At 39.7% G+C, this 26528-nt stretch overlaps 1 protein-coding gene across 6 annotated transcripts; it reads left to right on the top strand.

Moving 5' to 3' along the window:
• The first annotated feature begins 1425 nt into the window (after window positions 1-1425).
• LOC134531355 (fatty acyl-CoA hydrolase precursor, medium chain-like) lies at window positions 1426-26503 on the top strand. 6 transcript variants are annotated; one of them, XM_063367074.1, is made up of 12 exons: window positions 1426-1574; window positions 6077-6472; window positions 7269-7409; window positions 10236-10373; window positions 11905-12055; window positions 14729-14914; window positions 16074-16279; window positions 17602-17764; window positions 18798-18973; window positions 20521-20732; window positions 24839-24968; window positions 26313-26503. In XM_063367074.1, the coding sequence occupies exons 3-12, from the start codon at window positions 7269-7271 to the stop codon at window positions 26451-26453; spliced, it is 1644 nt and encodes a 547-aa protein (XP_063223144.1). In that variant the 5' UTR covers window positions 1426-1574; window positions 6077-6472; the 3' UTR covers window positions 26454-26503. The 6 variants fall into 6 exon arrangements, with proteins under 6 accessions (XP_063223144.1, XP_063223150.1, XP_063223124.1 ...); XM_063367080.1 differs by lacking the exon at window positions 6077-6472 and having other exon boundaries at window positions 20582-20732; XM_063367054.1 differs by lacking the exon at window positions 6077-6472.
• The last annotated feature ends 25 nt before the right edge of the window (window positions 26504-26528 follow it).

Below are 26528 nucleotides of genomic sequence, written 5' to 3'. Positions count from 1 at the left end.
TCTTCCACGGTGCAAGAACCATTCAAAGAACGTACTCAAATCTTTGCTAGGATTCTTTGAAAGTAATACGTAATACAGGCTCATTGGATATATTTTGCTGTGTTTACGATATAGTGGTAATAGAGACCGGAAAAATTCGTGAATTCATTTCGCAATAGGCTAAAATACAAAGGGTTATACCTCAGTGCTGCCTCTGCCACTGGCTCAAAACTCACCTGGATGACTCTGGGCCGATGAGAAACGCCCGACCAAAGCTGTATCGAATCACAGGCTGCTACGTTGGGACGTCTCACAAGACAGCAGCCAATGAGTGGGTGGCATTGACCGAGTGTACTTAGAACTATGGAGTTCATCCTGCAGGTCATTGAACCCGCGAATTTTTCCTGTCCCTAATGGTAAGTTGCAGGAAGGTTGGCAAGTAGTTAAATATATGATATATATTTAACATAACAATGCGTATGATACAAAAACCAAAATGTGGCCAAACAACATTGTTGTACAATGCAGTGCGCTTGAATGCGTGGATGAATGAATGTGCCAGGAACATCCCGTCGATTAACAATGCAAGTCGCCGTGGGAGACGAAGGCTAATATGAGACGAGGATGAGGATTGAAGGAATGGTTGAAGGCGACAGGAGAATCAAGAGAAAACCCTACCGGCTCGCGGCATCGTCCGCCGCGTTTCCCGCCTGCGATAACTCGCGTGTGAGTTCCCGTCGAGGATCGAACCCTGGCCGCCTCGTGTGGGGAAGCCTTCTTTTCACAGACGAGAGAGCCACACCCGAAGTTCCCCGAAGTTCCCCGAAGTTCATGCTTTTTTCCGTATCTTTTATGTAGCTATCCTAACCAACTCAACCATCCACAATGTTTTAAAGTATTTATAATGTAGCTAACTTAACCTAATTGACAATTAGTATCCTTTTATCAACACCGCCATATTTATTTACAATGAACAAAGAAAATTGGTTGTCTGTAAAGTCGGTTTACGAACGATAGTTTAACGTGACAACATCATAACAAAACATTGATGAAATGATTGCATACGTTTATGAATAAAATTGAATCATTTTTATTGAATTATCACTATTTTAATTGCGTAAAATTGAAAGGGGCCAAAATTAACCCCGAAGATGCACGATCGGAGGTTTGGCTCTCTTGTCTGTCTAAAGAAGGCTTCCCCAGAAGAGCGGTCGTGCACAGACAAGGAGAGAAGAGGGTCTGTGCGCAGGCTCGCACAGAACACCCCAGCACGCCCAACTCCGACCACACGCACACCACCAAACTGGGATGAGCCTGTCAGCAACAGAACACACCTGCTGACGTAACCAACACGAGTACCTACCCAGACGCGCCGTCCAATCAGATGCGAGGTTGTTCCTGCAGTTGCGCTCAGACTATAAACGTCGTCAGGGGTGTATGTGTGTTAGTGAGGCGGGATGATAAGCGCGACGCTCGCTGGTGCTTCTAGCGCGGTGTCTCCTCTGGACTGGCGCGCAGTCTTCTCGTCGTCACAGGATAACTGTGAAATTTGAGTGGTGACCGTAACATTATATGGCCGAGAAATGAAGATAAAGGTGTAATGCAAGTTCATTAAGTGCTTTCAAGAATCTGTACCGGTTGTTTTACGGCTAAAAATTACTCTAAAAACACGCGTTTTAGCCATTTTAACTCTTCTAAAAATACAGTTTAAAAACTTAATCCGAAATCAAAAGTACTTTTCTGCCCTCAACGACTCTTAAATGCTTTTCGTAAGCAGACCCCACTCGCAAATCTTGAGTAGTTTTGAAATCGCGTTGTTTTTCCTGAAGCTCTGCGCACCGTGTGTGTGCCCGGGTGGGCGGGGGCCTTAAGACCCGCCTCGCTTTTGCACCTCTGTGAGATTATTTACTGTGTGTGTATGTGATGAATTATGGCCTGGAAATGAGACAGATCGATATGCTTCAATACCTTGGTCCATGCCTGCTATATTTATTTTCTCTCCCTTATTTTCATAGGCGAAATAAGCTCGTTATGGACTCCAATCAGCCAATACGAAAACACACGCTGAAAAACAGAACCTATGTGATTCTCCATAAAGTAACTACGTCACGTAAAAGTTATGTCCCCCAACCATCAGATTAATGGAGGGGAAAAAGGTAGATTGTGGAAACACTTGATACATTACCATATCTACACGTTGTTGAAGTATGGCGGGTCGGGAGTGAGCGAGAGAGAGAGAGAGAGAGAGAGACAATGTAACATGTAATCAGCAGCGCGATGAAAGCCAGGTGGTTCAGTGCGATTTGAGTCCCAGAACCACGAGGCGTTCCTCAGAGGCGAGCAGTCTCACAACTCGACTCCTCGCAGCTGTAAACAGGTATTTGCAGCACCTGAAATACATAGGGACCGGAAACGTTCGCGGGTTCAATCAGTGGCGTGCCCAGGATTTTGCTCTGGGGGGGGGGGGGGGTCAGGCAGAAGGCTATGGCCTTTCCGGGGGGTCTGGGGGGTATGGAATACCCCCCAGCTAGGCGGGGGGTCCGGGGGTCCTCCCCCGAGAAAATTTAGAAAAATACGTGCTCAATATTGCTGATTTAGGTTATCTAAAAATACTGGCCGTAACTTCATAAAAGTCAGTTTTAGGAAGTCAGTTTACTCCAACATTCTTTAATTGTGAGTATCGGAAATATTTTTAGTTTAGTTACGCTAAAAATGGAAAGTGAACTAAGTTTAATTAAGCATTTATGCTTGTGTCATTGAATTAATTTTAATATCACACTAAATATTTTATTTTTTTATTTTATGAATTTAATATTAAAATATTTTTATCCCTGGGGGGGGGGGGGTTCCGGTCCCGCTCCCCCCCCCCCCCCCTTAGGCACGCCCCTGGGTTCAATGACCTGCAGGATGAACTCCATAGTTCTACGCACACTCGGTCAAATGTCACCCACTCATTGGTTGCTGTCTTGTGAGACGTCCCAAAGTAGCAGCCTGTGATTCGATAAAGCCTTAGGTTGGGTGTTTCTCATTGGCCCAGATACATCCAGGTGAGTTGTGAGCCAATAGCAGAGGCAACACTGAGGTTTAACTATTTGTATTTTAGCCTATCGCGAAATGAATTCGCGAATTTTTCCGGTATCTAGAAATACAAACGCACCCACCATGACGAGTAGGGTTGCTGGCCGCTGTTATCATTCAATTCATTTTATTTGAAGTAGCTTGACTTCTGGGTGTTAGCCACGTCACTGGCGAATAATTTCACCGACGTTTCGATCGACGTTGCAGTCGCCATCATCGGGGAGCAGTTAGTTACCTACTGACTAACCCAGAAGCCAAGCTACTTCAGACAATGGCCGTGGAAGCCTGCGTACATTATTCATTTTATAGTTGAGTTCTTAAACGTCGGGATGAACAGTAGGCGGATTACAAGATAAACCCTGTCTTTCGAAACTAAGCCACAATTCTGGCTCGACGGAAGTGGGCACTGCGTGACGCGACGGGGACGCACCGCAACGCCGAATTAACACAACGCCGAAATACACTAACGCCGAAAAATGTCATTGCAGGACTGCCACAAAGGTTAGGTTAGGTTAGACTAGGTTAGGTTAGACTAGTGAGGTTGGACTAGGTTAGACTAGGTTAGGTTAGACTAGATTAGGTTAGGCTAGGCTAGGATAGGCCAGGTTAAGTTAGGTTAGGTTATATTACGCTAGGTTAAGTTAGGTAAGGTTAGGTTTGATTGTGGTATTTCGGCGTTAAGTGCATTTAAGAAACATACACAAGTTCATTCAGTTGTTATTTCGGCGTTGTGGTACACAGCAGTTTTCTAGCTGTCGGCGTTGTGGTCAATTTTGACATTCGGCGTTATGGTACTTCGGCGTTGTGTTAACGACCCCGCTGCGACAACTGCTCGGAGACTGGTTCCTCTTCCGGGCTTCTCCGAGGTTTCCCGAACTGCTCACTTGCCATCTCCGTACTGTCTACTCGGGTAGATTCAACGGGGTAGCAACTACCTGCGATTCCGTTCAATCTACCCGTACAGTCGAACCTGTTACTATCCCGTTTGCTCTGCCCGTGTAGTCGTACCTTTAGGGCGCAGTCTCTATTCAACTGATAATTAGAGACCGGAAAAATTCGGGGATTCATTAAATGCTACAATTCTAATAATTATACATTGTTCTGCTTCTGCCATTGTTTCACTGTTAATCTGGAGTAACGAGGGCCAATTAGAGGCCCTCACTCGTAGAAGCGTCGAATCACAGGCCGCCCAGTCGAGACGACTCACAAGTCAACAGCCAATGAACAGTTGGCATTTGCCCGAGAGTGTAGAGGATAGTGGAGTCTATCCTGGAGGTCATTGAACATGCGAATTTTTCCGGTCTCTAATAATTAGAGACCGGAAAAAATCGCGGATTCCTTACGAGACAGGCTGGAATCCAAACTCGTTTAGTTTAACGCTGCGTCAGTGATTGGACCGCAATTTACCTGAAGGACTCTGAGCCAATGACAAAACACTCAACAAAAGAAGTATCGAATCATAAGAATCGCAGTAAACAGGTGTCCCGAGTCGGTAGCCAATGACCAGGTGATAGTTGCCCGAGTACATAGAGAATCGTGGAGTCTATCATGGTGGTCATTGAAACCGCGAATTTTTTCCAGTCCCTACTGATAATCACAAACAGCGTTTTAAGAGCGGTAGAGTTCCTAGTTCCATACACGTATAGCTTAATCGGACGGCCTGCCATAATTCTGGTAAAACTGCTCAAGTAAGGTCTTTCAGCGGGCTGATGCAGTGGTGTTGTTATCTCTGCTCTGGCGACCTATGACATGGGCGCCTACTTACCGCTACGTCACCGGTACATACGCGACCTGCACTCTGGCCCGTAAAGTTGTGCCGAGAAGATAAGATAACTCGCCCATTATTTGGCTTGTTTCATGCGTCAAATCACATCTAAAATTAGTACGATGGCAATACACGAGTATTTAGATAACAAGTGAGTTAAAAGTATTGAAATAATTACAACAACACAACTTCAAATAGATGGATGACATCCAGCGGAAAGACAAAACATTTTGTTAATGGTTGCAGTTAAAACATTTTTATACGTATCATTAAAAAAAAAACAGTATAAATTTATATACTTTAATTTTTTTCCGAAACTGCTGTTTAAAAGTAAATAAATTCCTGTAGTGACTAAAAAAACCGTCATAATATAAATAAGTTTTCACTTGAGAATACTTACGATTATATGCTGATAATTTTCGGAACTGAAGTCTTGGTACTTACTAGTATTGGTACTTACCAGTAAGATTTCTAAAGTACCAGCAAGATCTTTCCAGGCAATGGCAACGTACAGCTAGTACCGGCAATAAACAGCATGTAAGAGCAATTACTAACAATACCAGTACAAAAATTATCAGTAATAACTGTTAAGTCTTGGTAAGAAATGGCAAGTAATTGCAATTACTGGCATATACCAACAAGTGCCTAATAGAACTTGCCACGAACCATCAGATTACTTCAAAATGATGCCCCGAACCTGCCAATTACTGAAAAGTTTTAGTCATTACCAGCAAATTTTCTGATATCATGGAGGATGATGCCAAAAACTTATGAACACTCAAGCAGGTGTTATTATTTGTTCGTTGGTCTTGGCTTCTTTATAACTTTGTCTCGATTGCAGACGATGAATCGTAGGGTTTTCGTTTAGGTGTTATAGAGATCATCCAACTGTCGTCAAATAAGGCGAATATAGCAGATGCATACTAATGGTTGATATTACAAAAAAAAATTTAAATTCACGATTGCTATCATGATTTAGGTGGGGTAGCTGTGATAACTGAGGCGTTACCTAGGGTGTGGAATTTGTCATGGGTTCAGTTCTGTCCAAATGGCAGGCTTTATGCAGTTCATGACCTAGTGGTTTGGGGCTGAATAAACACTTCGAGATCCCTTTGCCTTAAGCGTATGTGAATAACATGTGATATAAGAAATTTTACATTAAATTAGGATAATAATGATTACTGCACTGTGCTTGTTTTCAAATACATAAATATTTGCAGAATGTAAATTGACTTTTGCTTTTATGACTATTAGAAATGAAACCAAACCTAGACCAACAAAACCTAAACATACAGGAAAATAGAACATATGTATATCTAGGAAGTAACTGGCATATCAGCAGTCCCAAATAACTTGGAAGAAAGGCAAAACTGAAAACAACAGTCACAAAAAGCCACACTTTAAGAAAATATACTTTTAAGTTAAAAAATAATATCTTAATATAATAAATTTGTTAAAAATAACACCTGTATTAAATCTACAAAACAAACGTCATATAAAGATACAGCAATGAGAAGCAGACTATATACACACGGAAAACAAAATAAGAAGAAAAAGTGACAGAAAAAACAAACGTGAAAGTTACTTTCTTGTGACTACATTAAGTCCATATTAAATCAGAAGCTATACCGCGTACAAAAAGTTACAAAGGTAAATATTTTAAAAAGATAATGGGAATAATTTTAATTACAAATTAATTTGTTATACTCATTAACAAAAATATTTTGGTTACTCCAAAAGAGGCCAGTGGTTTCTACTGCTGTTCCCCTCTCGAATTCATTTCATTTTGTGCATAACAGACTTTGTGAATGTTGAGTTGAACAAAAAACTATGCCGACTATCTTCAGTGACAGGAGAAATCATATCATAGAATTTTGACAGTTGTATTGGAATGAAAAAAAAAAAGATTTTAGCAGTGAAACACTAGAACCATCTGCAGCTCAACGCTCGCTCTCGCCCAAGAAGCGTGTTCGCTGAACTACAGCACCTGTTTTTGTACCATGTGCGTCTCTGCCTGAGGACGGGAGCAGATTGCAGTTCCCGAAACGTCGCTTGTTTTTGTTTTAGAAAACTGTTGTGTTTGTTTCGTCTTTTCGTTTATCTGTGTTATTTGTCACGTTTCAACTGTTGTGCTGAATTTTTTCGGGTTCAATATTTTTGTGCTGTCATCATTTGTGGAGTTTTTTTCGTTCTGTTAGTACATTTTCTTTGTTTTTCTTTGTTTCTTGACCATATTCCTGTTATGGAATATTACCTATGTGGTGTTTATATCCTGTTGACAACAGCAAAATTTTCGCTTAGTTTGTGTTTTTGTCTATTGTGTTTTTTGTAGTTTTCTTCTACAGACATACATGCTTTAGCAATGGCGTATGTCCAAAAGTTTACATCAAGTCATGCACTCCCATTGCACAAATCTATAAAAGATAATGCCTATTGTGTGTTGTAGATGTCGGAGTTCGTGACGGTGGACATCCCCCAGGGCAGACTGCGGGGCAAGAGAGTCACCTCCGATGCCACTGGAGTCAGCTACTACAGCTTCCAGGGCATTCCTTATGCCAAGCCTCCAGTGGGACCGCTCAGGTTCAAGGTCAGTCACATGGAACACATCCCAGTTCTTTGGAGCATGTTCATTGTGGCTCTTTTATTTAGAGAGTGACACTAAGTGGAAGTTCAGCACATCTTTCCCAATAGTTAATACAATATACGAAATGTGGTTCTTTTTAAGTAAGTTTGTTTTGCACAAAAATAACACGTATACTTTTTTAATGCTTTTATTTACGTGACAACGTAAATAAATCGATGAACGCCGGCTGCACGCACGAAAAAGTGTCCGTTATGCTGTGTCCCATTACGCTCATTGTACGCTTGCGCCGCATCTATCTCTCTTCCACTCGATTGGAACAACCATCGATTTTACTTTTTCGAGGCACATTAAACTTGAAACACTCCCATTCGTTACTACTTTTCCTATCATCGTCCTATCCTTAACAGAATAACACAGATTGAAAGAAGTTAAATAGCAAACATGTCTAAAAGTTGTAGTTAATTTAATCTCTGAGTTAAAGTAATAAACAGTTTTGAATTAATGAGTGCAATTAAAGTAAAATTATCAATTAAATTGTAGATTTCATTTCACTCCTTCTTTGTATCCATACAAAATAGTGATAATTCAATAAAAATGATTCAATTTTTTTCATAAAAGTAACCAATTATTTCATCAAAGTTTTGTTATGATGTTGTCACGTTAAACTATCGTCCGTAAACCGACTTTACAGACATCCAATTTTTTTTTAAAGTAAGTTCCGTTTTGTAAAAAACAATAACACGTATACTATTTTAATGTTTTTATTTTTACATAGAAGCCTGTACCTCACTCTACATTTCTGCGTGTTTTCCAAAAATATTAAGGCATTTATCGTATCGGGGGAGCTGAATATTTTTCTGACAGTGGTTAGTTTAGGTTAGGTTAGGTAAGGTTAGGTTAGGATAGGTTAGATTAGGTTAGGTTAGGCCACTTTACAAACTAACCGCTCTCAGAAAAATCCTGAAGGGCTGCCCATCCAAGGGGCAACAATTCAGACAACCTTCAAAAAACACTACTGTCAGAAAAATCCTGAAGGGCTGCCCTTCCAAGAGCAGCATTTCAGTCGCCCCATCGTATCGCACAATCAGTTTTTGAATCCCATCCTCACAGAAAGTCGGCCGCCTGATTCAACGACCACTGAGACTCGAGGGAACTCATCACTAGAGACCCGGAAAATTCGCGGGTTCATTTCGTGTTATGCTAAAATTCAAATAATTATACCTTAGTGCTGCTTCTGTCATTGGTTCACTGTTAATCTGGAGTAATGAGGGCCAATTAGAGACCCTCACTCATAGAAGTGTCGAATCACAGGCCACCCAGTCGAGACGACTCACAAGTCAGCAGCCAATGAACAGTTGGCATTTGCCTGAGTGTGTAGAGGATATTGGAGTCTATTTTGGAGGTCATTGAACCCGCGAATTTTCCGGGTCTCTACTCATCAGATAATGACGAAATCGTAAAACTTCTGCTCTCTTTCACTTTATGCATCAACTTTCTGAATCCATATATTCAGTAATGACGGAATGTGGCCCACTTCGTTCCTCGTTATGAACATTCGTGCGGCCTTCTTTGAAAGCTCTAACCCATTTCCGTAGCATTCCATCGGTCTTCTTCCTACACTTCACCGATGTGACAATGAATTTCAGCCTCTTTCACGCCCTTGACACTAAGGAAAGAACCACAGCGAGTATTTCGCAGTCGGCGAGATTCTCAGTCGACGGAGGCATTTTAAAGTATTCTAAGTTGTGTTGTTCTGCGTTGCGTGTTACTAAGTTACGTGTATATAAGTTATGACAGTTCTAAGTTGTGTATTTCTAAGTTGTGATAGTTCTAAGTTATGACTTTCTAAGTTATGACTTTCCAAGTTATGACGTTTCTAAGTTGTGTGGTTCTGCGTTGCTTGTTCCTAAGTTACGTATTTCTAAGTTATGACAGTTCTAAGTTGTGTGTTTCTACGTTGTGTGTTTATAAGTTATGTGATTCTAAGTTATAATCGTTCTAAATTATGACAGTTCTAAGTTACGTGGATTTTTTTGAGTTTTCTAAGTTATGACTGTTTTAAGTTGTGTGTTTCTAAGTGATGTGTGGTTTCCCATTTTAAACACTCGCAAACAAACGTAAACACGTTAGAATGTGACCGTAATGGCGTCTGAGGCTGGCCAAAAACAATCCTCGTATTTTACAATTCCTAAGAAACGAGGTTGAATATACAACAAAAAATATTTCAATACGAGTCTACATTCAACCAAATAATATGCCCTTTTATTGGCCACGTTTAGCCTGATGTAAAAAAAATTGGTTGTATGTAAAGTCGGTTTACGGACGATAGTTTAACGTGACGTCAAAACAAAACATTGATGAAATGATTACATACTTTACGAATAAAATTGAATCATTTTTATTTTAATAATAAAAGAATAAATACTTGAAATTATACTAGTCATCAGATCTTTAAAATGCAAGAATAATTAAACTTTATTGCCGAAATTGTTGTTGTAATAAGCAATGAAAACCAAATTAACTTTTCACTTCACTTTATAAAGAGTCGAGTGGAAGAGAGATATATGCGGCGCAAGCGTACAATGAGCGTAACGGGACACAGCGTAACGGAACAATGTGCGTAACGGGACAATTTTTAGTGCGTGCAGCCGGCGTTCATCGATTTATTAGACGTTGTCACGTCAAAAAATGGTATCCACCGTGGCTTGGTATTTGGAAAGTAGGCCTATACTCTGCATCGCACTTATCACAATGAGTGGCACTCATGGTCGGAACACGAGTGCGTGTGAGTGGGTTCAAGGCTGAGGCCATGCGTGATGCTTGTCGCAGCCTCCCGAGGACCCAGAGCCCTGGACCGGAACCAGAGATGCCCTGGCAGAAGGGCCTATCTGCGTGCAGGGCGACATGTTCTCCGGCGAGTTGGTAGGGGACGAGGACTGCCTGTTCTTAAACGTGTACACGCCACAGGTGAGAGACGACAGTTACTAACTGTTAACCCAGTTGACTGAATTATTTTATTTAAAAAAAAAAAAACCGCATGCCTTATCACAAGGAAATGTCAACAACTGCAAAGAATAAATGTTTTCTAAAATAAGTTACTAATTTTCAGGGAAATGGTAATGTATTTTACTGAGAATTTTTTTGGTGTGGTGTAGTGAAGTACTGAGTATTTTAGACAGTTATTTAACATTTTTTTAGGAGTTAGAACATTTTTAGGAGTAAAAAATTTTAAGGAACTGAAACTTATCTAAATTTTTTGATAAACTTGTGACCATAAAAGTAAAATAGTTAGACAATGGTCACTGTTTATATTATACATTTTAAAATATATGAACGCCATTTTTGTTTGTTGAGATTTCTAACGTACCTGTTTACACCTATTCAAACGCACGGAATATAAAATATTACAAAACTTTTCAACGAATCATATATCTTTATTATAAATATAGACATATGAATAAGTAAATTAGTAAGCTTAAAACAGTCTGATTGGGTATATGAATAAAAATAATTATATTTAAAAACTTAACATCTAGAAGAGTAAGTTGTTGTTATCACTTTAATCATTTGCAATCATTCCGAAAAGTTTACCATTTTGAAAACATTAATCTGAGAAGTGGTTCGAATTTTAGCAGGAACAAATACCCAAGTACCAAAGTAGTATAATAAAGTATTTCCGGGCGCAGTATATAGAGTGTGGTGTGTGGTGGAGGTGGGGGCCAATTACCAACCGACCTCTGACGTCACGGTGGCCATTTTTGATGACCTTAACCCCGGCGGCCATATTGGATGGCAGAAACTCGCGACAGAAATTCGACTCCCGGCCGCTGGGAGGCTGGCATAGAACCCACGACCTCACGACTGAGAACCGGATACATTCCTAATGACCAAACACACTTTTACTATTCATTCTAACCATTAACGTTGAACTACATTTTTAGGCATCGGGAAGAGGTCCAATTTTATACGTTGGTTCAAAAAACGATAGTCCAAAACTAGCCTAAATTCTCCTGGCCTTTTCTTTTTTATCAGGAAAGCTGGGGAGGCTAACACCGATCTAGATTTACATATTATCCATTAGTTTTCCAGATTGTTAATTATATCTCTAAATTCTAGCATTTTGGGAGGGGCACACTGGTAGGGTACGCATTTGATGGGCTTATAGTTAGTTAAATTTATTTTGCAGGGCATTATTTCGCATTTCCTTATCCTTTCCGTAATCACATCCCTAAATTCTAGGATTACTCCTTCTATAGATTTAACTTGCTGGGCTTCCAAATGTTCACTTACTCCTTCAATCCCTCCACATACTACTTCCTTCCTGTTACCCCCTTTATTCAATTTGAAACAGCTGGTTTCATTGAAGGCAAACCGTATTTATCTTTTATTACAATTCATTATGGCCCTCGTATCTGACAAAAAGTCTAAACCAAAAATAAGGTCATGTACATCTTATTCGCGTTGTTCTGACGCAATGAAAGTTTATGATTGTTGACAGTTGGCTACGAGGTCGCCCAAGCCGGTGATGGTGTGGATCCATGGCGGGAAGTTCAGTATGGGTTCGGGAAACACGAATCTTTTCGGTCCGGACTTCCTGGTGGCTGAAGAAGTCGTCCTCGTCACAATCAACTACCGTCTTGGAGCTTTAGGTAATGCAAGAAATGATAATTACCCCAATTAATTGTTCTCAAGTACCTGCAGTAAAATTCAGAACAGGTGTTGATTTTTGATGTGCAACATCTTAACTCTCGGTATTCGGCAAATGGCGGGAGTAATTCCGTGAATGCGACGGGAATCAAGAAAAGAAACGTGTAGCAACTATCGTAATACTACGGTATTTAGAGAAGCCTAAGATGTCCATCAAGTTCTGTCCCTGCCTGAACACGCCCGATTATTCACCTTCGGCCAACCTCGGGATGTGTTTTATTTTTGCGCAGGAAAAATGAATTCAAATATTAAAAGTGGTCGGTTAGGTTAGCTACATTAAAACACTTTAAAACACTATGGACGGTTAGTTAGGTTAGTATAGCTACATTAAAATAAACAGAGAAATATAAATAAACCCGAGGTTGGCCGAAGGTGAATTTTCGAGCGTGTTCGGGCAGGGACAGAACTTGATGTGCATCTTAGGCTTCCCATGGTATTTACAGGTTCACTGCAACTGTTTTGAGGCTCATTTGTTTTGTTTATGTTTCGTTGCCGGACTTTTCGGCAGTGTTTTTTTGGCGTGGCAACGAGCGTCCGCGGCCTCGGACGTTGCCATGACGACGCAGAAAATCAACATTTCCGCCGTGGTTCGAAAGAATAACATTATGAAAATTGTTCGCTTGTAACAATGACGCCTAGCGTGTGCGTTTGGATTGGCCGGCTAATACCGACAATGCGAAATTAAAAATAAAGAGAAAAGAAGTGCTTCTGACGGCGGGAATATGGAGTGATTTCGGCGATAATTCCCGTGAGGAATTATGACGTTTGTAGCAGATCGGCGTCGCGTTAAACTACAAAGATGTAGTTAAACGCTAGAACTAACTACTCCGGACATCAGCAAATGAAGGCAACGCGCGGCGACGACTGTGCCGCGAATTATAAGGTTGAGAAATTCCCTTGTACCAGGACTCAGGTACGGCTGATGGCTGCACCAACATTTAGAGACGTTTGCGCCGTGAGTCGATAGTTCCGTCCCAGTGAACACTATTAATATCACGCACGTGATTAGCGATTGGTGTGTTTTCAGTAATTTTATTAGATAAAATATATAGTTCATCAAACTGTCGCACACAGGTCCAGTAGTCCTAGGAGACAGAGTATCGTGTCTGACTAGCTGGAGGCAAATATTAAATAGACTTTTGAAAATATTAATACAAATGTGCCCAAAGTAACTGAATATATATTTGGACATATTCGAGAAGTCTGTTTGAATTTTATGTATATTATTCTTGTCGAGTATTCTTTAAAAATAAATGTTGTTTATATTTTATTGTGGTTCTAATTATTAATAGGTTATGTCAATCAAAACACAAGGCACCCAATCCAATTATATATTTGTTTTTATTGTATGTTCATGATAATACAGAACAATTTGGTTACTATAATTTGGGGCATGTTATAGTGCATTCTGTTAGTGTACAGAACCTGTTAACGCCGTAATAGAGGCGTGTGTATGCTTACAGAGCGTATTTGGTTATCACAAAGTTAGGGCGTTAGTGTACACTATGTTGCTGCAAATCTGTGGTGGATGGCGCAATTATAAGTTTACTAAACCAAAAGGGAAACTTTATAGTATTAACTGTTTAGTAAACTTAGGAAATATTTTAGTAAAATTCCTTTTCGAAAATGAGGTCCAAAGGTGGGGGTCTAGTATTTTTAATATCTTTTTCCCGTTTACCGAAGCTGTTTCATTATATAGTTAAAAATTTTGGTCTGCAAATCGAATGATTTAATATTGTCGGCGTAGCATCTTCGGCAGATAATTTTAGCGGCGGGTGGGGAAAATACTTATGATTCATGTCCTGAAATACAGTTGACAACACAAGTTGTGTTAATTTGCATGTTTGGCATTATTTTTAATGAATTGTGCGTTATTTCGGGTTTGAGTTTTGTATAACAAGTGTATTTTAAACATTTGAATACATGAATTCACAGGTTACCGAGGTTAGATGTTACACATCACTGGCGAGTGCTGAAAGGCTCACTCACTTAATGTTTGTGTATTTTGACATGCGCGCTTGTCAGTATTGTGACAAAGCTACACAGACCTGGAGAAAGTGAATGCTCCTGACTTTTGACGTGACGTCTTAATAAATCGACGAACGCCGGCTGCACGCACAAAAAAGTGTCCCGTAACGCACATTGTCCCGTTACGCTGTGTCCCATTACGCTCATTGTACGCTTGCGCCGCATCTATCTCTCTTTAACTCGATTGAAACAACCATCGATTTTACTTTTTCGAGGCACATTAAACTTGAAACACTCCCATTCTTTTCGTACTTTTCCTATCATCGTCCTATCCTTAACAGAATAACACAGATTGGAAGAAGTTAAATAGCAAACATATATAAAAGTTATAGTTAAAATAATCTCTTCGTTAAAGTAATAAACATATTTGAATCAATGAGTGCAAATAAAAGTAAATTTATCAATTAAATTGTAGATTTCAATTCACTACTTCTTTGCATCCATACAAAATAGTGATAATTAAATAAAAATGATTCAATTTTATTCATAAAAGTATGCAATCATTTCATCAATGTTTTGTTGACGTTGTCACATTAAACTATCGTCCGTAAACCGACTTCACAGACAACCAATTTTTTTTCCGGCAGGTTTCCTGTACCTGGAGGGCTGTGACGTCACCGGGAACAACGGGCTGAGGGACCAGGTGATGGCCTTGAAGTGGGTGAGGGACAACATCGCCCAGTTCGGGGGAGACCCCGGCAATGTGACCATCTTCGGGGAGAGTGCAGGAGGCGCTAGTGTGCACTACCTGACACTGTCACCGCTAGCCTCTGGTGAGACATTCACACCGACATTAAAATGATTTAGTTTTAATATTTCAATAGATTGTTAATCCTTTTTCAGCTACTTAACCCCTTTTGGAGAATGTATCACTGAATTTTATTGACGAATAAAATACTGCGAACTTATAAATTTAATTGTTATCTGTCTGCTGAATATGTTGAGTTTTAATACAGAACGATGAGTATAGTTGTAGTGCCGTATGTTCGAAGTGCATTTTTTTGCAAATAGGGCAAAAAATTAACCAGTAAAAATTTAATGATATAATTGTAGTTATTTAGCATCTTTGCTTGGGTTTGTGGTCCAGCAATAAATAAATTATACCCATACAAATTAAAAGTTTTAAGCGATGTTTTAAGTAACGATTATGTCTACATTCGTGAGTGTTCAGTTTTTGGGACAGAAAACAGTATAAAAAAAAAATTATTTCAGGATGAAAAAGTCAAACTCATTTTCAGAATGTTTGTAGACTTTTTTAAAGTGTCTGCTCTACAGTAAATGTTTAAAGGTTACAATGAATAAATTAAAAATGTTAAATGGTTTAAGCTATTCAAAATCAATTATTTATTTGACTGTTAGCCTAATGGCTATAATTAAAGTGGTTTAAACAATAAGGTGGCGGAGACTTTGGAATAGTAGTATATTTTTCATTCTTGCAGTGTTTATACAATTTTTATTTATGCAGTTTATACAATTTTTGTCCGTCAAGGCTCTGAAGGCCGTTTCAAATGTGGTCTTCATTTATTGTACAGGCGAAAAATAGGTAGAGACCGGAAAAAATTTGTGGATTGAATTCGTGACATGTTACAATTCAAATAATTATACCTTAGTGCTGCTTATACCATTGGTTCCCGGTTAATCTGGAGTGATGAGGGCCAATTAGAGACCCTCACTCGTAGAAGTGTCGAATCACAGGCTGCCCAGTCGAGACGACTCACATGTCAGCAGCCAATGAACAGAAATAAAAATTGGCATTTGGCCGAGTGTGTAGAGGATAGTGGAGTCTATCCTGGAGGTCGTTGAACCCGTGAATTTTTCCGTTCTCTAAATATAGGTCAGTCATGCAAAAGTCGTGTACCTTTCTGGAATCACTTCTCGGACTGGCATATGTGATAAGGAGGCTGCAGAGAGTGAGTGGCCGACCCTGTGCAGGACTGTTCCACCGGGCCATCGCGCAGAGCGGCTCCGTGTTCATCGGCGGCTGCAACGTGCCGGTGGGAGCGGCCAATCAGAGAGCCCGCCGCCTCGCCAGGGCGCTGGGCTGCCGCTCCGAGGACCCGCGGCAGGTAGCGGCCTGCCTGCGCTCCGTGCCGGCCGAGCAGCTCGTGGCGGACAAGGCCAAGGCTCGAGACAACCAGGTGACGTCCTTGCACTCGCGGCATCAGCAGGAGTTGCTGGCTCGGCCCGTGATTTTACCTTATCACGAGAGGTGTGAAGGGGGACGCACCACAACGCTGACAGCTAGAAAACTGCTGTGTACCACAAAGCCCAAAAATTTCATTGCAGGACTGCCACAAAGGTTAGATTAGGTTAGACTAGGTTAGGTTAGACTAGGTTAGGTTGGACTAGGTTAGGTTAGACTAGGTTAGGTTAGACTAGGTTAGGTTAGACTAGGTTAGGTTGGACTAGGTTAGGCTAGGCTAGGTTAGGTTAGACTAGGTTAGGTTAGACTAGGTTAGGTTGGACTAGGTTAGGCTAGGCTAGGTTAGGTTAGACTAGGTTAGGTTAGACTAGGTTAGGTTGGACTAGGTTAGGTTAGACTAGGTTAGGTAAGGTTACGTTAGGTTAGGCTAGGCTAGGCTAGGTTAGGCTAGGTTAAGTTAGGTTAGGTTATATTACGCTAGGTTAGGTTTAATTGTGGTATTTTGGCGTTAAGGTACATTTAAGAAACACACACAAATTCAATCAGTTGTTATTTTGGCGTTGTGGTACACAGCAGTTTTCTAGCTGTCGGCGTTCTGGTCAATTTTGACATTCGGCGTTATGTAATTTCGGCGTTGTGGTAACGACCCGGTGTGAAGTAATGAAAATTATACAATACTAGCTGAAGCACCCGGCGTTGTCCGGGCTAAAGTCTTCATAACATAATGAGCATCACTACCGGGTTTCAAATCTGCAGGACATACACTTGATAAACGGATAATTCTGATTTTAAATTCCCGTTGATCGCACAATCTCGATGCATCAAGACTACACATCAGCAAAAACCGGGACGCCAATCTTCAGCTTCTTGTTGTGGGAAGGCAGGTAACTCCTAGGCAAGACGTGACGGACGCACCAAGCGATAGCGCGTTACAAATTCAAGGCAACTCCATCTATTGACGAAGTTCCAAACTAAACTTTTATCAGCGCCTCTAGTTTACTAGCAGCCGTGAGCTTCACTAAGCGGATGGGTTTCGCCAAGGAGAAGGATATGAAGTTGCCAGACCTTACTAGATGACCGTGTGGCGGTCATAGAGAAATGACACTCACTGTTTGTGTGTCTATAACCTACATCCTATGAATGTAACCTTTTTCACTCCCTTAGGGATATAATTTCATTATTATGCAGCCTGTGTCACTCTCCGGACCAAAATCATGTCGATCCCTAGCTCCGTTGCTGCGGGAAAGGACAAACAAACAAACACACTTCCCCATGTATAACATTAGCAGGTAGTTGTGTACCACCCATGTCTGGCAGGAGCTGCACGGAGCGATACTCGACCAGTTCTTCCCCAGCCACGAGACTGGTCCAGAGGCCTTCCTGCCAGACTCCCCCAGACGGCTGCTGGAGAGCGGTCTCTTCAGCAAGGTGCCCTTCATCACAGGAGTCACTTCGGCCGAGGGGAAGGTCAAGTTGTTCGGTAAGGGCATCACGTGCTCGTACAACAGGATCACAATATGGCCGGTTACAAAGTTCTTCAATATGTGTCTGATCTTTGTGGAAATTTGGCAGAAGAATAATAATTATTAAACTTGTCATTAAGTTAAGGAAATAAGGAAATGCATCCGTAAAGAAAAATGTTATATAAAGATTTAATATTATTTATTGCTCTTGTTTTGTTACAACATAGAGATGTAACCTGTATAAGAATGAAGCAACAGTTGGTTCTTAATAATCATCATTTCTCAATGGACTAAGGCAGTTACGTGGTATTTGCACAGTGTTATTATTTTAGTTTAATTGTTATGAGCCATTAAATTGATGTTGTTGTTGAAGATGTTGCGTACTTCATGGCGAAGTACAACAGTTGGCTTATAGTCTAAAATTTTAACTGGCTCTATATTCCACGAAATATATTTATATATAAGATTGAGTTAAAACCTTAACGTTTTATACTCATCCCTGACTGAATTATTATCGTAACATACTAATTGAAATTGACTGAATTTACCCACTTCATTCAGTAATGACGTTCGTAAATTCACAACTAGTATGATATTAGATCGTTTATAAATACCACAAAATTGTATTTACAGAAATCTTTCAAACATAATTATGAACTTTATTTTTGTGGTGTAGTGATGTAGTTACTAACTGTCACTAAATGTCTAAGTTTAGGGTGAAATTATTTCAAGAATATCACTTTCCATCACAGTTTGCAGTTTATTTTATTTCAAATTTTTGTGATGATTCGTCGATAAAAGTGTCACCTTTGATACAAATTTTACATTTATCTTTCTAAGGTTATTTTAGAAATATGATTCCACGATCTGTTACAGTAAATTGGTTAACTACTGAATTACATTCAGTTATTGTTTTGATCTGTTTTGGTTTGCTGATCATGACCTCATACATACTTTTGGAATCTTTAATACCGAAGAAATTATTTTGAAATGACTCATTTTGGACGTTTTAGTTTGTACTCTTAGGTAAAATTTTGGAAACCATTTCAGATTCATCTTATCGTTTGAAGTTCCCTGAAATAGACCAGAACTTCACGTCAGTGCTGCCAATGGAACTGTCTGACAATCTCGATGTAGAAACATGCAACGAAATAGCTAATGTTGTCAAGAAATTCTACTTCGGCGAGAAGCACTTGTGTGAAGATACAGTTGCCGAGTTTATTGAGGTAAGTAAGTTGAGCGGGGAAGGCGTCCATAGAAGATACTTTACCAATTTTTGCTACAGACAAATAATAATAAAAAAATAAATAATATTCTTTTGTTTGCTTAAACAAACATTTGCAGTTAAAAATATTGATCGTAGAAAATTTTACTACGAAACTTATAACGTTTATAGAATACCTAAGATCATATACAAGTTTGGTGACTTTATTAAATAATTGTTGATTGTGATACATAACACCACGCTGTAAAAGAGCGTTGAAGATATACAATAAGAAAATATTTTGATAAACCCACATTAAGCAGCTATTTATGTAGAATCAAAATAGCTTGCAACAAAATTGAAAAGAAAATTTAGCATTAACTCAACTTGTATAGTTAAATCAACAACAAAGTTCAGTTGGCTTTATAAAATCAAATACATTCTTGACAGCAACAAACTTTTGTCTTAGTGATGATCACTCAACAGTAACATTCGTGCAGGAGTGATACTGAGCCGTTCATGACTTGAGACCCATCGATGACATAATTCAGAACTCTGTCTTAGAGTTGGCATTAACGATTATTTACAGCACACTTTAATATGAAGTGTTAGCACTTTCATTATAATTTTGTATAACAATATCATATAAAAAATGTTTAAATTGTTTAGTGATTGACAATTTACATCCTTGGTAAAAATTTAGCCACCGCAGAAGACCATAAAAAAAGTGGGTAAAAATAAAAATTGAAGATGCCTACGATGTAGATATGTATAAAAATCAGTTAAGAATTCCTAAATATAGTAACATAAAAATTTTTATGCTGCACCAATTTTCAGGGCGTACCAAAATGAATAAACTGCATTCAGTAGGAATTTATGGAAAAAAAACTCTGCAAAATACTTGTCCGTTGCAAAAAACCCAAGATTGAAACACGACACATGAAAATAATAAACAGACATTTACAAATTTTGTTTTTTTAAGGGTTGGTTTCCTAAGACAGAATATGTTCTGCGTTGGTTGTTTGACCATAACTTCTCGGCCAATCATTCACCCCCTACAGAAATCAGTTATCAAAGATGATATGAATACACCGCAGTGGGGAGTTTGTTACAGGTAAGTTTGCTGACTGAGTTGGACTTGTCGACAACGTGGTCGTTTGGAGACAGCAATACTCGATGATTCAAATCGGAGGTTTTTGGGATGGTACCAGCCATGGCACATAGATAGAGACCGGAAAAATTCACGTGTTCATTTCGCGGTAGACTAAAATTCAAACAGTTATACCTCAGTACTGCCTCTGCTATTGGCTCACAACTCACCTGGATGACTCTGGGCCAATGAGAAACACCCAACCAAAGCTGCATCGAATCACAGGCCGCTACATTGGGACGTCTCACAAGACAGCAACCAATGAGTGGGTGACATTTGACCGAGTGTACGTAGAACTATGGAGTTCATCCTGCAGGTCATTGAACCCGCGAATTTTTCCGGTCCCTACATATAGAAAAGACTCGTGCCAGAATTTCCCTGGAGGGACACCGGGGGGATCACGACCGTGACCCGACCAGACGCAGGTTCCAAGTAAGGCCTCGACGCTGAAGGAAGGTGGGGAGCGTGGCTATTGCGCAGATGCAGTCGGACGTGGAGTTCGTGTTCGCGGCCCACGAGACGCTGCAGCTGCACGCCAGGTGGTCGCAGCTGCCCGTCTTCGCCTACCTGTTCGACCACGAGCCCGCGCCTGGGTCCGGCTTCCTGCACACTGTCGTCGAGGACGTCCCAGGTGAGCCGCGGCCCCGGAACCAGCGCTCCCCACGAGCACAAGTGCTACCTCCGCCCGCACGCGCCTGCTCGTCGGAACCAGAGAAGCCTGACATGTACATCAAGTTCTGTCCCTGCCCAAACACGCCCGAGTATTCACCTCCGGCCAACCTCGGGATTTGTTTTATTTTTGTACAGGAAAAATTAATTCAAATATTGAAAGTGGTCGTTTAGGTTTGCTACATTAAAACACTTTAAAACACCATGTACGGTTAGTTAGGTTAGTATAGCTACATTAAAATAAACAGAGAAATATAAATATATATAAATAAACCCGAGGTTGGCCGAAGGTGAATATTCGGACGTGTTCGAGCAGGGACAGAACTTGATGCACATCTTCCCTCAGAACTACGGCACTTTAAATGGCAGTCATGATCAAGACAAAAAACGTCACACACATCTCGCTACATCTGGCCGCCAGCATACCTAGGCTGACAAAACTAGCTTGACTTGATGCAAGTATTTTGGACACACGCCATTGCTAAGCTCATGTATGTCTGTAGAGGAAAACTACAAAAAACCCAAAAGACAAAAAACAAAAACACAAATTAAGCAAAAGATTGCTGTTGTCAGTAGGATATAAACACCACATAATATTCCATAACAGGAATATTGTCAACAAACAAAGAAAAACAAAGAAAAATGGACTAACAGAACGAAAAAAAACCACAAATGATGACAGCAGAAAAATATTGAACCCAAAAAAATTCAGCACAACATTTGAAACGAGACAAAAACACGACAAAACGAAAAGACGAAACAAACACAATAGTTTTCCAAAACAGAAGAGAACGAAAAAAAAACCCCACAAATGATGACAGCACAAAAAATATTGACATCTACAGACATACATGAGCTTAGCAATGGCGTATGTCCTAAGGTTTACATAAAGTCATGCACTCCCATTGCACAGATCTTTCAAACATAAAAACAAGCTTGGTTACAACTTGAATGCCAATACTCCAAGAACTGCCGCGAAGGCATGAGGAAATATCCAGCAGTTAGGAAATTCTTCAGGCATACTTACGCGCACGCGAGTCTGACTGCTCGCTTTGAGTGATGAAATGGTTTCAACCGGGAAAATTTAGTAATATATTTGAGATCTTAAGAGGATTATATTATAAGCATATAGAACCAAAAAATATTAATTTATCGCATGCAGTAAATTTCAAAAGCCTGTGCTTGAAATCAAATAGGCCAGACAATGAAATGAAAAGGCTGCAGCCACTTTAGTAACCTCCTGCTGAAATGCCTCAAACACAGCATGACTCCAGGTATGTGAGACTCATGTCCGTGGGATTTTCAACATTTAGTTGGTACCCCCCTTGCGTGCTGGTCGCAGTCAACGTGTTGAACAACTTCGAAGGAGCTTCACCAGAACTTGCTTTCTGTAAGGCCTTGGGAAACTCTGAGTGGAACACCCTCCAGGTGCAATTGGCCGGGATCAAACCCACGACCTCCAACATATCTGCTGGAGATGATGAATTACACTTGGTACCTTAGAGCTGTTTGATTCACGATAAGCTGAACTTAATCTAAACTTACATCACACGCTTGCTAACAAAAAGCGTAGGCTTGTCAGGGCCAGCTTCCTGCATATTTAGTATAAGGTTTTGCCACTAAGGATTTGTTCCACTCCAGCGAAATAGCCGAAATTAAGTTGCATAAATTCTAGGCTTCCAGTGGGAAAAAGAGTATGAGACAAGTTTTAAGTTGTATACTATTATATTCCCGCTATATGGATTGTACGAGTTTTTTTTTTAATTTAGTAAGTACTGTTTTGAAGTTCGGATGCTGCAGCGCTGCGGTCGGCATTCCGCGCATGCGCGTTGAGTACCTGCATCTGTTGCCAAGCTACAGACGCCATTACGGCAACATTCGACCGTGGTAATGTTTGTGAGTATTTTAAATGCCTCCGTCGTTCGAGAATCCCGCCGGCTGTAAAATGCGTTGTGATTTAGTTTTATTGGTGCTAAAGTCGTGAAAGCAGCTGAAATTCATCGTCAGTTCAGTGAAATGTTTGTAGAAAACATTATGACCGATGGAATGGTACGGAAATGGGTTAGAGCTCTTAAAGATGGCCGCTCTATCGTTCACGATGAGGAACTAAGTGGGCAACCTTCTGTCATTGCTGAAGATTTGGCGCAGAACGTTGACAAAAAAAGTGAGAAAATTGAGAAAGCAGATAAATCAAACATCAAACGTCTGGTGACAGAATACGCACGGTCACATCCCTGATCATGGCGACTGCGACGTCGACCGAAGCGTCTGTGATGTATTTGCCCCGGACTGCTACCGACATGAACATCAGTGTGCTGAAAACCTGCAGCATGACCTCAAGCAGTGTCATCTGTGTGGAAAGATTGTTGCTCGCAGTGATAAATTGCGGTAATATCTTACATGTACTGGTGCTGTCCTCATGACTTCAGACACCTGGTGTAGATTCTGCTTCAAAACCTTTGAAAACTCCAGCCATGTCACACATCATGAGAAGAGAGCTTGCGAAAGATCATCTACGACGCATCTAAGACTTCATTTGGTTGCTCGTTATGGCAGCAGATATCAAACAAAAAAAATTGGTTGTCTGTAAAGTCGGTTTACGGACGATTGTTTGACGTGACAACGTCATAACAAAACATTGATGAAATGATTGCATACTTTCATGAATATAATTGAATCATTTTTATTGTATAATCACTATTTTGTATGGATACAAAGAAGGAGTGAAATGAAATCTACAATTTAATTGATAAATTTACTTTTATTTGCACTCATTAATTCAAATATGTTTATTACTTTAACGAAGAGATTATTTTAACTATAACTTTTATACATGTTTGCTATTTAACTTCTTCCAATCTGTGTTATTCTGTTAAGGATAGGACGATGATAGGAAAAGTAGGAAACCAATGGGAGTGTTTCAAGTTTAATGTGCCTCGAAAAAGTCAAATCGATGGTTGTTTCAATCGAGTGGAAGAGAGATAGATGCGGCGCAAGCGTACAATGTGCGTAACGGGACACTTTTTCGTGCGTGCAGCCGGCGTTCATCGATTTATTAGACGTTGTCACGTCAAAAAAGTACGTTCGAGGATACAGGGAAGTGCAAAGTCCAGGCTACATGTGCACGCATTCCAAATATTACTTTCCGGTCCTGGGAATGTGCCCATGTCGACATACCTCCCGTACTATCCCAGGGAGCTGGGAGAGGCCAGGAGCAGGTCCTCTGGGTAACCGAGGGTTTCTGAGAGTGACGTGATTAGTCATTGGTTTGTGACATCCAACACAAAGGCGAGGGATTCTAAGGCATTTTACTAGCTGGTGGAAAACCAAATGTCCGTTATGTGTTAGATTAACTACACAGTGAAAAATGTGTGCCTGTAAAAACCAAAATTCTGTAGCCAAAACCATCCATTACAGTTTTAATATAGATGAAAGTTTGCTGAATGTATGATTCTGTGCAACTGTTTCTGCAGCACAAATAAAGGTTTAACTGAGCATACAGATAATTATTCTGCTGGTATTGAGTGTATCTATCACAGAGATGTTTTGCTGTTCCTCGGAGCTCGTCATGTCCCAGACTGCTACGTTCCAACCTTTTGGTCGGCATCCACAACCGCTCCTCCAAAATATGCGCCCTTTAAGGGTAGATTATTAGTCGGCTTACAGATCCATTTTTTTTTACATTCCAGAGCAAGAAATATTACGACAGAGCTGTCAAGGGATTACTCCCCCATTTTATCAGGGAAGGTGTTACGGTCTCAGCAAGACCAGACTAGGGCAACCCAGCATAGTTCATCACCTCACTCAGCTAACCAGACACACATAATTTAGGTTCGCACCTCATAAATACACCAATACTCCTCCAGGCATCTAAACCCGCTAGGGTGTTGACCTGGTTAGGAGAAAGATGGACCTTTTACATGCCTGACACTGTTGCCAGTGTCCAACATTGGTTCCGAAAACCGGTAAATATATTCGCCATTTCCATCCAGACAGTTGGCTGTGTCCTCAGCCCTGAGACGCCGCCACCTCCCCTGGCCCTGACGAGACGCGTGTGTTCCACTGCAGGGGTGCCTCACGCCGGGGAACTGCCCTTCTTGTTCCGAGGCTCGGAGTACCGCGACTTCCCGCCAGGGGCGCCCGACGCGGCGACGAGGGGAAGCATGGTCAAGCTGTGGACGCAGTTCGCCAAGACAGGGTGGGTACAGGATTTTTATTATAGAGGAGGGAAAATATTTCAAAGGCACCGCCTTGAGGGATGAAACATGATGGTCGGTTTCCTTGAGAATGCACCGCACGTAGGCGGGGTGGGTACAGAGTCGGGAACCGCTAAATCGCTCATTAAAGTCTTGAAAAAAGCTACCAACAAAATAGAAATAGAACCTCTATTAGTCGCGCATGTTGGCACGCTCGTCGCCTCTGATCACTGTTTTCATATTTATAATATTTATCCACATGTTTCTAGTTTCTACATTCACAACACGTGTTTTAGTTTCATACAAGTGTGAATTATATATGTGCTAATAAATTATATTCAGTAGTGATTTAAATTGAATATTTTGATTAATATTATTTACTATTCGTAAATATTACCTAGTAAAAACAATTGTGTTTATATAGTTTTTCAAGTGCTCCCATATAAATGAGGTTAACTATCGTATGTATTATTTATTGATATAAATTAAAATATTATTATTTAATATAATTAATACTAAATATCATTAAATTATTAGTGTTAAAAATTTATTATTGGTTATTTAATATTTACAAAATAAAGAAATAAATTTAATAAAACATTTAATAAAAAATTTGTGATCAAAATTAAAATCGGACATAAAATTAAAATACTAATTTTTAATATTTATTATTAAATTGATTAAATAATATATATTTTGAAAATAAATGAACAAATTTAATGTAAACTTTTTGTTAAAAATGAAAAATGAATATTAAATTAAGAAAATAATACATGTTTAAAAAATGAATAAACTGAAATTAAATTTTTTAATTTATTGTTTTATGTATTTATTTTCTTTTAAAATATTAAATAACCAAGAATAAATATTTAAAATTTAGAATCATATAATATTTAGTACAAAATATGTCATATATTTATTATTCTCTAAATTTTATTTATTTAAATTTTCAAATTTAAACTTAACTTTATTAAATGTGTTGACTATCTTTTTCCAGCCCTTTTATTATTTTATTGTAATTAATTATTTGTATGCAATTAATAACTATGTATTAATGATGCCCAAGAAGTATAACTTCTCACGCGCGTACATAAGTACACGCACCCATTTTTTTATTTGTCTGAGGTAGGGGAAGAGGAAAGACACATCTAAATATAAAATGTTATTTGTGTAAGAAGACACATAGATTCACTAAAATATCACTATGATATTATTATTAAAAGTAGTCAGTTTGTGAGTTATGTAACAATCCAAATATTAAGAAACTATTCTGCGAAATTTAACCGTAAGAGCACGATAGTGTGGTAAGGTATTAGTCACACAATATAAAATGCATCGTGTTTCAGGAATCCTTCAAGCGACGCGGTCCAAGTTACTTGGATTCCAGCCACAAAAGAAAAGCTCAGCTACTTGAAGATAAACGGAGGTTTCAAAATGGAGACCGACATGTTCAAGCGAAGAACGCAGTTCTGGGAAAAATTATATGAAAAATATTTGCCTCGCAAAAATTAGCAACAATAAAATAAATAAAATGTCATTTTTAAGTTACGATCATTTAATTC

This window comes from Bacillus rossius, chromosome 1 (assembly GCF_032445375.1).
Source record: "Bacillus rossius redtenbacheri isolate Brsri chromosome 1, Brsri_v3, whole genome shotgun sequence".
NCBI lineage: Eukaryota > Metazoa > Arthropoda > Insecta > Phasmatodea > Bacillidae > Bacillus > Bacillus rossius.
This window is presented reverse-complemented; position numbering and strand designations above follow the sequence as displayed.